Genomic DNA, 14,870 nt, shown 5'->3' on the forward strand with positions numbered 1-14,870 from the left:
TAATTAAAAAATGGGCAGAGGATCTGAATAAACATTTCTCCAAAGAAGACATATAAATGACCAACAGGTACATGAAAAGATGCTCAACATCACTAACACCAGGGAAATGTAAATCAAAATCTCAACGAGATATCATGCCAACATCTGTCAGAATGGTTGCTATCAAAAAGACAAGAAATAACAAGTGTTGGTGAGGATATAGAGAAAAGGGAACCCTCATCACTGTTGGTGGGAATGCAAATTTGTGTAGCCACGGTGGAAAACAGTATGGAAATTACTCACAAAATTAAAAATAGAGCCACCATATGATCCAGCAATTCCACTTCTGGTTATTTATCTAAAGAAAAATGAAAACACTAATTCAAGAACATATATGCATCTCTATGTTCATTGCAGTATTATTCACAATAGCCAAGATATGGAAACACCAGTGTCTGTTTCATGGATGGATGAATAAAGATATAATATCACACACACACACACAATGGAATACTATTCAGCCTTTAAAAAAATCAAATCTTCATTTGCAATAACATGGATAGAACTTGAGAATATGCTGAGTGAAATAAGTAAGACAGAGAAAAAGACAAACACCATATGATTTCACTTATATGTGGAATCTAAAAAACAAAACAAACAAAACACAACACAACTGATAGATGAAGAGAACAGACTGATGGTTGCCAGATAGGAGGGGGTTGAGAGGTGGGGTATTTGGGGAGAAAAGGGTTAAAGGGTGCAAACTTATAGTCATAAAATACATAAATCATAGGGATGTAATATACAGCATGGGGACTATAGTCAATAATACCATATGTATATTATGTAACTTTATATAGTAACAAGGGAAACTAGACTTATTGTGGTGATCATTTCACAGTGTATACCAATATTGAATCATTGTTATATACCTGAACGTAATATAATGTTATATGTCAATTATACCTCAATTTAAAAATTTTTAAAAATCACACAACCCAACTGATGAGACTGAACTGTGAGAAACCTTGGAAGTTAATAGGACACCTTAAAAGTAAACATATGGCTCCAGATTCACTATAAACAATGTTATTTATTACCAAGTTCCCAGTTATCTATGTTATAGAGATAAATAATGGAACAAAGGATACTACTAAGTCCAAAACTGATAAATCTGAGATTTTATCCCATTATAAATATATCCCATGCACATAGGTATGCATTTCTATGTTATATAGATATTATACCTCAGGTATAAACATATGTTTATTATATGTTGTATGTATTACTTAGATATTATATATTTTCATACATATTATATATCATTTCAACCTATTATTATCCTTCTCAGGTATAAATATATGTATTTGTGTGTGTGTGTAATATCTATATTTGTATTATATATATAATACAAAAAGGCATGACTAAACTCATCATCCATTTATGATAACTCTCAACAAATGGGTATTTTATACACACACATATATATATACATACAAAAAGACATATATATAATATATACATGTACACATATAGAGATACACAAAGATATATATATCTATATATATATACACATATACACCTGAGAAGGATAATAACAGGTTAAATTATCTGAGAATCCAGTAGAATAGAGACTTAGATGCAAAACTAAGTTGCTTTAAAGAAAATTTTTTAATTTAACCTTTTTTGCATGACTGTGAATGAACTATGAGTACATGATTCATACTCACCCTACATACAGCTATGATACTATATATGAACCTGAAGAAATACCGTCACTAAAAATTGAAACCTACATGGGGAGCGAAGGCTCTCAGAGTGAGAGGTGTGCCCCACACAGGTCCTCCTCGTCTTTCGATTCAGGATGGGGTAGCAGTAGTGCCCAGGCTGACTGTCTGCTTCTGTTCTACCCAGGGAGACATGTTCTGACCCCATGGCAACACTGTTAGAGGTACAGAAGCTAGTAAATGCAGAGGACACTCATGCTCACAGAATTTAATAATCAACCTCCTCTTTTCAATAATAAATGTGTCATTCTCAATGGAGAAAGACTGAGAGCTTTTCCCCTAAGGTCAGGAACATGGCAGGGATATCCACCATCACCACTGCTGTTCAACATAGTACTGGAAATCCTAGTCTCAGCAATCAGACAACAAAAAGAAACAAAAGGCATCCGAATCAGCAAAGTCAAACTCTCACTCTTTGCAGATAATATGATACTTTATGTGGAAAACTTGAAAGACTCCACCCCAAAACTTCTAGAACTCATACAGGAATTCAGTAAAGTGGCAGGATATAAAATCAATGCACAGAAATCAGGTGCATTTCTATACACCAACAAGACAGAAGAAAGAGAAATTAACGAGTTGATCCCATTTACAACTGCACCCAAAACCATAAGATACCTAGGAACAATTCTAACCAAAGAGGCAAAGAATCTGTACTCAGAAAACTATAAAATTCTCATGAAAGAAATTGAGGAAGACACAAAGAAATGGAAAAACATTCCATGTTCATGGATTGGAAGAACAAAGATTGTGAAAATGTCTGTGCTACCTAGAGCAATCTACACATTCAATGCAATCCCTATCAAAACACCATCTACTTTTTTCACAGAGTTGGGACAAATAATCCTAAAATTTATATGGAACCAGGAAAGACCCCAAATAGCCAGAGGAATGTTGAAAAAGAAAAGCAAAGTGGTGGCATCACAATTACAGACTTCAAACTCTATTACAAAGCTGTAATCATCAAGACAGTATGGTACTGGTACAAAAACAGACACATAGATCAATGGAACAGAATAGAGAGCCCACAAATGGACCCTGAACTCTATGGTCAACTAATCTTTGACAAAGCAGTAAAGAATGTCCAATGGAAAAAAGACAGTCTGTTCAACAAATGGTGTTGGGAAGATTGGACAGCTACATGCAGAAGAATGAAACTGGACCATTTCCTTACACCACACACAAAAATAGACTCAAAATGGATGAAAGACCTAAATGTGAGACAGGAATCCATCAAAATCCTTGAGGAGAACATAGACAGCAACCTCTTCAACCTCAGCCACAGCAACTTCTTTGACCTCAGCTGCAGCAACTTCTTCGACCTCAGCTGCAGCAACTTCTTAGAAACATCGCCAAAGGCAAGGGAAGCAAGGGCAAAAATGAACTATTGGGACTTCATCAAGATAAAAAGCTTTTGCACAGCAAAGGAAACAGTCAACAAAACCAAAAGACAATCGACAGAATGGGAGAAGATATTTGCAAATGACATATCAGATAAAGGGCTAGTATCCAAAATCTATAAAGAATTTATCAAACTCAACACCAAAGAACAAGTAATCCAATCAAGAAATGGGCACAAGACATGAACAGACATTTCTGCAAAGAATACATCCAAATGGCCAACAGACACATGAAAAAGTGCTCACCATCGCTCGGCATCAGGGAAATCCAAATCAAAACCTCCATGAGATACCACCTCACACCAGTCAGAATGGCTAAAATTAACAAGTCAGGAAATGACAGATGTTGGTGAGGATGCAGAAAAAGGGGAACCCTCCTACACTGATGGTGGGAATACAAGCTGGTGTAGCCACTCTGGAAAACAGTATGGAGGTTCCTCAAAAAGTTGAAAATAGAGCTACCCTATGACCCAGCAATTGCACTACTGGGTATTTACCTCAAAGATACAAATGTAGTGATCCAAAGGGGTAGGTGCACCCCAATGTTTATAGCAGCAATGTCCACAATAGCCGAACTATGGAAAGAGCCAAGATGTCCATCAACAAATGAATGGATAAAGAAGATGTGGTCTATATATACAATGGAATATTATACAGCTATCAAAAAAATGAAATCTTAGGGCACCTGGGTGGCTCAGTCGTTAAGCGTCTGCCTTCGGCTCAGGTCATGATCCCGGGGTCCTGGGATCAAGCCTTGTGTCAGGTTCCCTGCTCACTGGGAGCCTGCTTCTCCCTCTCCCACTCCCCCTGCTTGCGTTCCCTCTCTCACTGTGTCTCTCTCTGTCAAATAAATAAATAAAATCTTTTAAAAAAATTAAATCTTGCCATTTACAATGACATGGATGGAACTAGAGGGTATTATGGTAAGTGAAATAAGTCGATCAGAGAAAGACTATTATCATATGATCTCACTGATATGAGGAATTTGAGAAACAAGACAGAGGATCATAGGGGAAGGGAGGGAAAAATGAAACAAGACAAAACCAGAGAGGGAGACAAACCGTAAGAGACTCTTAATCTCAGGAAACAACTGAGGGTTGCTGGAGGGGAGGGGGGTGGAAGGGATGGGGTGGCTGGGTGATGGACCTTTGGGAGGGTATGTGGTATGGTGAGCACTGTGAATTGTGTAAGACTGATGAATCACAGACCTGTACCTCTGAAACAAATAATACATTATATGTTAATAATAATAATAATAATAAATGTGAACAACTGAGAATTTCCATATTTAAAACAAACAACAATAAAGAGAAAGGTCAAAATGAGTAGAGAACAATTGATTCTGGAGGAAACAAGATAATTGCGGTAAGAGAGGAGGACTTCAAAATCATTCTCATTAGTATTATAAGAAAGACTCGAAAATATATCCATTTACAAACTAGAATAAGCTAATATGCAAAAAGGGAATAACAAAATAAGTAAGAATCCATGAAACATAAGGATGCAATTATCAAAATTAAGGGAAAAAATTAGTTGAGTTGGAAGAAAAAAAAACAAAGTCTCCCAATATGTAAAGCAATAAAACCCAGAGGTGAAAATATCTTTTTTTAAAGTCAAGAATAAGATACAAACCCACAAAAAGATGGAAAAATATTCCATGCTCATGGATCGGAAGAATAAACATTGTGAAAATGTCTATGCTACCCAGAGCAATCTATACCTTCAATGCCATCCCGATCAAAATTCCAATGACATTTTTCAAAGTGCTGGAACAAACAATCCAAAAATTTGTATGGAATCAGAAAAGACCCTGAATCACCAAGGAAATGTTGAAAAAGAAAAACAAAGCTGGGGGCATCACGTTGCCTGATTTCAAGCTATGTTACAAAGCAGTGATCACCAAGACAGCATGGTACTGGCACAAAAACAGACATATAGACCAATGGAACAGAATAGAGAACCCAGATATGGACCCTCAACTCTATGGTCAAATAATCTTCAACAAAGCAGGAAAAAACATGCAATGGAAAAAAGACAGTCTCTTCAATAAGTGGCGCTGGGAAAATTGGACAGCCACACGCAGAAGAATGAAACTAGACCATTCTCTAACACCATACACAAAGATAAACTCAAAATGGATGAAAGACCTCAATGCGAGACAGAAATCCATCAAAATCCTAGAGAAGAACATAGGCAGTAACCTCTTTGACATCAGCCACAGCAACTTCTTTCAAGATACATCTCCAAAGGCTAGTGAAACAAAAGCAAAAATGAACTTTTGGGACTTCATCAAGATAAAAAGCTTCTGCACAGCAAAGGAAACAGTCAACAAAACAAAGAGGCAACCCACATAATAGGAGAAGATATTTGCAAATGACACTACAGATAAAGGGCTGGTATCCAAGATCTATAAAGAACTTCTCAAACTCAACACTCAAAAAACAAATAATCAAGTCAAAAAATGGGCAGAAGACATGAACGGACACTTCTCTGAAGAAGACATACAAATGGCTAACAGACACATGAAAAAATGTTCATCATCATTAGCCATCAGGGAAATTCAAATTAAAACCACACTGAGATACCACCTTACACCAGTTAGAATGGCAACAATGGACAGGGAAAGAAACAACAAATGTTGGAGAGGTTGTGGAGAAAGGGGAACCCTCTTACACTGTTGGTGGGAATGCAAGTTGGTACAGCCATTTTGGAAAACAGTGTGGAGGTGCCTCAAAAAATTAAAAATAGAGCTATCCTATGACCCAGCAATTGCACTACTGGGTATTTACCCCAAAGACACAGATGTAGTAAAAAGAAGGGCCATATGCACCCCAATGTTCATAGCATCAATGTCCATAATAGCCAAACTGTGGAAAGAGCTGAGATGCCCTTCAACAGATGAATGGATAAAGAAGATGTGGTCCATATATACAATGGACTATTACTCAGCCATCAGAAAGGATGAATACCCAACTTTTACATCAGCATGGATGGGACTGGAGTAGATTATACTAAGTGAAATAAGTCAAGCAGAGAAAGTCCATTATCATATGGTTTCACTTATTTGTGGAACATAAGGAATAGCATGGAGGACATTAGAAGAAGGAAGGGAAAAATGAAGGGGGGGAATCGAAGGGAGAATGAACCATGAGAGACTATGGACTCTGAGAAACAAACTGAGGGTTTTAGAGGGGAGGGGGGTGGGGGGATTGGTTAGCCCAGTGATGGGTATTAAGGAGGGCACGTACTGCATGGAGCACTGGGTGTTATATGAAAACAATGAATCGTGGATCACCACATCAAAAACTAATGATGTAATGTATGGTGACTAACATAACATAATAAAATTAAATTAAAAAAAAGATATAAATCCACGAGGTCCAATATCCATCTAAGGAGGATCTTTAACAACAGAACAAAGAACAAAGGAGGAGAAATAATCAAATGTAGAAGAAAATTCCTAGAGCCTAAAACACGACTCTTCAGCAATTGTGGTTCAACAAAAATGAAAAATAACTCAGGAACACGACCTCACTAAAGGTCAGTACATCTCAATGGGTGCCTCTTTTCAATTCTTTTCTCTGGATCCTCTTCTCTTTGATCTCTAAATTGTATGTACATGAGGGCTTGTTATTTTCACTTCTTTGTCTCTGCTATATTTCACTCATTCACTAAATGATCTCATCTAAACTTATCATTTTGAGGGGTGCGTGGGTGGCTCAGTCGGCTAAACATCTGACCCTTAATTTCAGCTCAGGTCATGATTTCAGGGTCATGATATTGAGCCCCCCGTCAGGCTCCACACTGAGAGTCTGCTTGAGGATTCTTTCTCTCTCCCTCTGCCCTTCATCCCACTCATGCTCTCTCTCTTTCTAAAAAAATAAATAAATCTTTAAAAATAAATAAATAATGAACTCATTACTTTGAATGTTATCTATACATTGATAACCCAAATTTTATCTGTCCATTCACAATCTCTCCACAAAACTCCAGACATCAAATTGATTCCTTTCTGCAATCTAACCTACATTTCAAATACATTATGTCTACAATAGAGTTATCATCTCGATCCATACTCCAAACTGCTCATCTCCTTGTCTTCCCCATCTCAATAAACAGGACACCATTAATCTAGTTGCTCAGGCTATAAAATCACAGGTCATGCTTAACACCTCTCTTGCTCATGTTCTGCCTCCAATCCATCAGCAAGGTCAACATCTAGCATGGATTTCCAAGAATGGTATGTCCAAGAAGAACATGAATTCCCTAACACTATGATGAAGTTTCATCCTCTCTCCTACCATTCACTACCCTGTTTGTACTAATTACATCTCTCATTCAAAGCAATGCAGTTTTTAAGAGCATGAGAATGCCTCTCTTTGTCTATGGCACAAACACTGCATGTTCTACAGTAAATAATATTTACATGGTATTTTAAATGTTGAATATGGGTTTCCATTTCCAAATTATCAAACTATAAAAGACTTAATTTGCTAAATTAATTGTAAATTCTGTAAACCTTGAAAATGTGAAAGTAATGCAAAACAGGAGTTAACAGGTGGAAGTAGATGTGGAGGAAAATACAAGGACAATAAATCTCTGACTTACCCAGTAGGAAATCAAGAAGCACTGTCAAAAACTATCAAGAAATGGAATTTTTATGAAATTAAATAACAAAAGAATTTTTTAAATGAGCTGGCAGGAAGTGGGAGTGGGGAAAGAAGACAAGTGTAAGTGAACTTGATATCCTTCATGCTACAGATGGGAAACAATAACTATTTTTAAATTGATACATTAACAAATAAAGTGCATGAATATTATTTAAGACTTGGAATTAAACTCCAGAAAAACTAACCATAAAATCATTGGAAATAATTACTTCCGATGAGTGGTAATGAAGGAGAGTGTATCGAACCTTACTTTTCAGTTAGCATCCTCTTCAGTGTTTGGATTTTTATTATGGCACATATTGCTGGCATAATAATTAAATAAATAAATATATTAATAACAGAGCAAATGATCACATCTAATCTAGTTTTATGTCTACATTTTCACACATTTATCTGAATAAAAGTTTATAAAGAGACACCAGTTTTTGTTTCAGTGTTGGTTGGTAAAATAAAAGATAAATGCTGATCTGGGAACCACTATGAAAGTACAAAGACTAGCTAAGTACAATCTGGTCAAAATATGTTGATGCCAGAGTATGCAATTTTTTTTTTTAAAGATTTTATTTATTTATTTGAGAGAGAGAGAATGAGAGACAGAGAGCATGAGAGGGAGGAGGGTCAGAGGGAGAAGCAGACTCCCTGCCGAGCAGGGAGCCCGATGTGGGACTCGATCCCGGGTCTCCAGGATCATGACCTGAGCCGAAGGCAGTCGCTTAACCAACTGAGCCACCCAGGCACCCCAGAGTATGTAATTAATAAAAGAACTCTATACAAAGGATCCTGCACATCTAGAACCAGAAAAGTTCACACAGTGATTCACTGTAATTTTTCTCCTTAAAGTACTGCAGGCCTATATGCCCCTCCAAAGGGAGACGTTGCTGTTTTGGACACAGTAAACATGTCCATTGTCCTAATACTACCTCTCGTCCTATCTCTATGCTTATAAACATGGCACTATTTTTACCTTGAGTAATGCATGGCTTGGTGGCCTGCAATATTAAAATAGAAGTCCGTGGTATGCTTCATCTCATTGGTGTGCCCAGTTGACTCAATCCAGTGTCCTATTGGGAGACAATAAACACCATCCACCAAGTTGTTTTCATTATAAGCATAGCAACGGTCATGGTGAGGTCCATTGCCTGGAACAAGAAGAAATGACAAACAGAGCAATTAAATCAATGTTTTGCTTAAGCAGCCACAGAGTAGCTGATGCGAAATTAATAGGAAGAAGAAAATAAATATAAAGCTGCTTAATCCACACATTTCAGTATGAACAAAAATAGACTAGAGGGGAAAAACAGAAAAAATTTGTAATTACATATGAATTTCATAGAGTTCTGTGCTCCCTTGGAATACATGCATATTTCCAAAAGCATATTAACTCTCAGAGTTTAATGGTACCTCTCAGTGCCCTAACTACCCATTGTGAGTCATTTTGCAGCCTTTTTATCTTTCTGGTATGCAAATTCATAACTAAAATCAGTAACAAAAAAGAATCAGTAATAAAGTGTTTTAGTATCTGCTCAGACAAATGAATTTTTAAAATAAATACATTAATAAATAATGAAACAAATGATCACATCCAACCTAGTCTGCATGTAAATCAGTGGTTAGTACTATTTTCAGATGGGAAATTATCACAGAGATCAGCTACGTTGCCCAAGGTCACAAAACCAGCAAGTGCCAAGCTAGTGGCAAACTGATACCTAGATCCCCATCTTTCAGGCACCTGGTACCTTCATGCTGTTTTCCGCCTACTTCACAAGCACCAGTACACACCATCCTCCCTCCATGGAGTGAACCAAAAGAGAGAGAAATGGAAGAACATGTCTCTGAAAATACTTTTTGCCTACATCACATTCTGCCCAGTATCAACTACACTAGTACACAGATCTTTTACTTCTATGAAATTATAATTCATATATTATTTCTATTCATCTTTATGGACCACCCCATTTCAAATCATTCCTTTCCTTAAACTACCTAATTTCCTATACCGTCTTTAACACACACACAAAAAAAGTAAGCAAATTAAAAATAGGAGTAGGTCACGTTTGCTACAAATATAAAAATCCGACTCATTTGTCCCTTGCTCTATCTTATAAAATATTTTACCTAAAGTTATTTGGCATAAAATCTCAAAAACAAAGAAATCCTTAAGTCATTGGGCAATTCTTTAGGATATAACTCCCTTCCATCAGGTAGGAGGAACAAGATGGCTCCCTTAATAAATCACCACTGATCTCCCTAGATCAGACTTCCCTTTTTCTTTTGATGGCTACAAGGCACTACACCAAGTGATCCTTTACCCTTGATATTTAATAGATGAAAACCAAACTATACTAGCACCCCACTTCTAGAAGCATATCAAATAGAAATATAGCAAGAATAGAAAAGATACAGAGAGATACATGTGTGAACAATACTATTTTAATAGCACACACTCAACTATATAAATTCATCTATTCATTTTTCCACAAATACTTATTAAATGTCATCTACATGATCTACACTGTGCTAAGTCATGTTAAGGATTTTGGTATTTACCATAGGAACAAGCAGTTAACATGACCAAATTTTTATTTTAAAAGTATCTCTCAGGGCTCCTGGGTGGCTCAGTTGGTTAAACGACTGCCTTCGGCTCAGGTCATGATCCCAGGGTCCTGGGATCGAGTCCCACATCGGGCTCCCGGCTCGGCGGGGAGCCTGCTTCTCCCTCTGACCCTCTCCTCTCTCATGCTGTTTCTCTCTCGCTCACTCTCTAATAAATAAATAAATAAAATCTTTTAAAAAAAAAAAAGTATCTCTCTGGTCACAGAGTAAAAATTTAATTCAGATGCAATAAGATTAAGCAAAAAGTCCATTTAAGAAACTACTGGTCTAGCCCAGGCAGAAGATGATGAAAGCCTGGAGGTAGAAATGGAAACGAGTGGGCAGATTCAGGAAGGAAAAACCACAGGGCGGATATGGGAGGTACAGGAGAAAGGGAGGCAACAATGACTCTAGGCTTCTGGCAAATATAACTCAATATATGGTAGTACCATTCACTAAGATGTGAAATCTGTAAGAGGTTGGAAGGGAAGATCACCAGTCTGGTTTTTGGACTTGAAGTGCCATTTGTATACAAAAAGAGATGTTAAGTACAGAGTTGGCATTATTGGTTTGACACTCAGGCCAGAGATCTGAAGTAGAAAAATAAATTTATGAGTCACCTAAGTGTAAATGGCAATTGAGGCAAGGATTTAGATGGTCACAAAGAAAAACAATACTGATGCAGAAGAAAAGGTTTCTAGAGCCAAGTCTGAACGCATCCCAATATTTAACAGCTGGATAAAGAAGGATGAGCTTACAAAGGAAGGCATAGAAAGAGAAGGTGAAGAGGAAGACTAGGAGTGAGTAAGTGAGGTGGGGGAACATGATTGAAAGTGTAAATAGATCCTGGGCGCCTGGGTGGCTCAGATGGTTAAGCGTCTGCCTTCGGCTCAGGTCATGATCCCAGGGTCCTGGGATAGAGTCCCGCATCGGGCTCCCTGCTCCGCGGGAAGCCTGCTTCTCCCTCTGCCTCTCTCTCTCTCTCTCTGTCTCTCATGAATAAATAAATAAAATCTTTAAAAAAAAAAAAGAAAGTGTAAATAGATCCTAAAAACTGAGTGAATGCATGTCCGATTGTTAATAGTTACATCTGGAGAATGGAATTGGGATGAAGAGGACCATTTTACTCTAAACTATTCTGAATTTGTTGGATTTGTCACAAAGCACAAGTATTACTTTTTGGTTTAATAAAAGAATAATATCTGTGGTTCCCACTGTTCAGTACAATAGACGTACAACAATTTATTTATTTACTTTTTATTTTAAGTAGACTCCCCGCCTAATGTGGGGCTTGAACTCCTGACCCTGAGATCAAGAGTCAGGTGCTCTACTGACTGAGCCAGCCAGGTGCCCCTAGACTTATGACAATTTAAAGATTTTTTAAATTTATTTATTTATTTATTTATTTATTTATTTATTTATTTATTTATTTTAGAGAGAGACAGCGAGTGCAAGCAAGAAGAGGAGCAGAGGGAGAGGGAGAGACAGAAAACTAAGCAGACTCCATGCTGAGCACAGAGCCTGACTTGGGCGGGGGGAGGGGGGCTTGATCTCATATTCCTGAGATCATGACCTGAGCCAAAACCAAGAATTGGACGCTTAACCGACTGAACCACCCATGTACCCTGAGACTTATGACAATTTAAATGTTACAACTTAAATACAATTATTAAGGAGCTCAAATGTACATAAATTACAAAGTTTAAGAAAAATTATTTACATAAGGGCGCCTGGGTGGCTCAGTTGGTTAAGCGACTGCCTTCGGCTCAGGTCATGATCCTGGAGTCCCGGGATCGAGTCCCATATCGGGTTCCTTGCTCAGCAGGGGGTCTGCTTCTCCCTCTGACCCTCCCCCCTCTCATGTGCTCTCTCTCTCTCATTCTGTCTCTCAAATAAATAAAATCTTTAAAAAAAAAAAAGAAAGAAAAATTATTTACATAACATCAACTTCCTAAGAATTCTTCATTCCTGGAATTAGTTTTTTAAATTACTCATTTTTACACATACATGTTTTAGAAGTAACAAAACACTTCTATTTCTTTCAGCCAGGGAGGTATCAGTGGAGGTCTAATGGAGAGCCAGAACTCCCACCCCACTCAGTAGTAATAAAGTCAATCCCTTCTGTTGTCAATGGGTGGGGAGGTACCCCCACCCTCCTACTGGAGCAGTGCTAGAGGAATCCAGTTAAACCAGAAGATTGGAATAAGATCCAGGGTCACATTATAAAATACTCAAAATGTCCAGGTTTCAATAGAGTCACTTCTTATACCAAAAATCACAAAGATCTCAAACTGAATAAAAATTAAAAATGTTTGCAAGATGCCAACATCAAGATGACAGAGACGTTAGAATTATCTGAAAAAGAATTATCTGAAAAAAAAATTATCTGAAAAAGCTTCAACAACTCATTTATTTTTTTAATTTCTTTAAAGATTTTATTTATTTGACAGAGATAGAGAACACAAGTAGGCAGAGTGGCAGGTAGAGAGAGAGAAGCAGGCTCTCCACTGAGCAGACAGTCCAACACGAGGCTCCATCCCAGGACCCTGGGATCATGACCTGAGCCAAAGGCAGCCATTTAACCGACTGAACCACCCAGGCGCCCCAACAACTCATTTTTAAAAAATGAACCAAGTGTATGATGTCTAAAAGAAACTCACTTCAAATTATAGGCAGCTGGAAAGTAAAAGTGAAGAAAAAGATATACCATGCAAACATTAATCAAAAGAAAGAACAGGTGGTTATGTTAATATCATATAAAGTAGAACCTTCAGAGCAAAGAAAATTACTAGAGATAGAGAGGGAAAGTATATGATGTTAAAAGTATCAATCTATCAAGAAGCTATAAGAATTCTAAATGTGTACACAACAAAAAATAGAGCTGCAAAATATGTGAAACTAAAAAGTAAGACAACTGAATGGAGAACAGACAAGTCTGGAATTAAAGTTGGAAATTTCAACACCTCTCTCTCAACAATTCATAGAACAACTAGACAAAAAATCAGCAAGGAATAAAATAACATCACTGTCAACCAATGGAATCTAATTGACATTTATAGACACACTACCCAACAATAGCAGAATGTACATTTTCAAGTGTGCACAGAACATATACCAAGCTAAATCATATCCTGGACCATAAGACAATATCAAAACTTTAGAATTAAATCACACAAAGTGTTTTCCCTGACCTCAACAGAATCAAACTGGAAATCAATAACATAATAGGAAAATATTCAAATACTTGGAAACTAATACACATACTTCTAAATAATCTGTGGGTCAAAAAGGAAGTCTCAAAGCTATTAAAAATACATTGCAATGAATGAAAATCAAAATAATATGTGTCAAAATATGTGGGACACAGCTAAAACAGTGCTGTGAGGGAAATTTATAGTACTAAATATATACAGTAAAAATAGGAAAAGTTTCAAATCAGTCTAGCTCCATTTCAAGAAATTAGAAAAAGAAGAGCAAAATAAATCCAAGGCAAACAGAAGGAAAGAAATAATAAAGAATGGAAATCAATGAAATTAAAAACAGAAAAACATTAGAGAAAATCAATGAAATAAAGAGATGATTTGTTGAAAAGATCATTAAAACTGGCAAACCTCTAACAAGACTGGCAAAGAAAAGTGAGAGAAGGCACAAATTATGAAAGAAAGGAAGAAAGGAAGGAAGGAAAAGAGAGAAAAGAAGGGATATCACTATAGACCTTGCAGGCATCAAAAGTATAAGACAACAATATAAACAACAAAACACACATAAATTTAACAACTTAAATGAAATGGACCATCCTCAAAACACAAATTACCACAACTCATTTAATATGAAATACAGATTGAATATCCACATAACTCTTAAGGATATTGGATAATTTTAAAACCCCCCAAAAAAGAAATCTCAAAGCCCATGTGGTTTCAATGAAGAATTCTATCAAATGCTTAAAGAAGAATCCATACCAATACAATCTCTTCAACATAGTACATAGGCATAAAGATAAAAGAAATAAAGAAAACTGTACTTTATTTGCAGATGACATGACTGTCTATGAAGAAAATCCCAAGGAATCAATAATAATTTTTTAAAATCTCCTAAAATAAGAGTTTAGCAAGGCCACAAGATAAAGATAAGCATGCAAAATAAATTGTATTTCTATATACTAGCAATGAAGATTTGGCCATTATAATTAAATAAAATACCATCTACATAGTCATAAATCTAAGAAAAACATGTACACAACTTGTATGCTTAAAACCATAAAATGTGATAAAAGAAATAAAAGAAGATCTAATAAATGGAGAAACATACCATGTTAATGGATTGGATGCCTCAACCTCTACATCTTATACAAAAATTAACTGAAAATGGATCATGGACTTAAATATAAAAGGTGAAACTATAAAACTTTTAGAAAAGCAAATAGGGAAAAAATTCAGTAT

General features: G+C 36.5%; 1 protein-coding gene across 7 annotated transcripts in view; it reads right to left on the reverse strand.

Annotated features, from left to right (window-relative positions):
* The window catches only part of EPM2A (EPM2A glucan phosphatase, laforin), a 129,414-nt gene that overhangs the window by 88,895 nt on the left and 25,649 nt on the right, over positions 1-14,870 (reverse strand). For all 7 annotated transcript variants that reach the window (XR_004676604.1, XR_004676605.1, XM_034990917.1 and 4 more), the window contains exon 2: positions 8,801-8,975. Coding sequence is in view for 5 of the 7 variants with exons in the window: in XM_034990917.1 (XP_034846808.1) it covers positions 8,801-8,975 (175 nt within the window). In the remaining 2 variants the exon portion in view is untranslated. The remainder of the gene's footprint in view (positions 1-8,800; positions 8,976-14,870) is intronic.

This window comes from Mirounga leonina, unplaced genomic scaffold (genome assembly GCF_011800145.1).
Source record: "Mirounga leonina isolate KUSES-001 unplaced genomic scaffold, KU_Mleo_1.0 Mir_53, whole genome shotgun sequence".
Classification (NCBI taxonomy): domain Eukaryota; kingdom Metazoa; phylum Chordata; class Mammalia; order Carnivora; family Phocidae; genus Mirounga; species Mirounga leonina.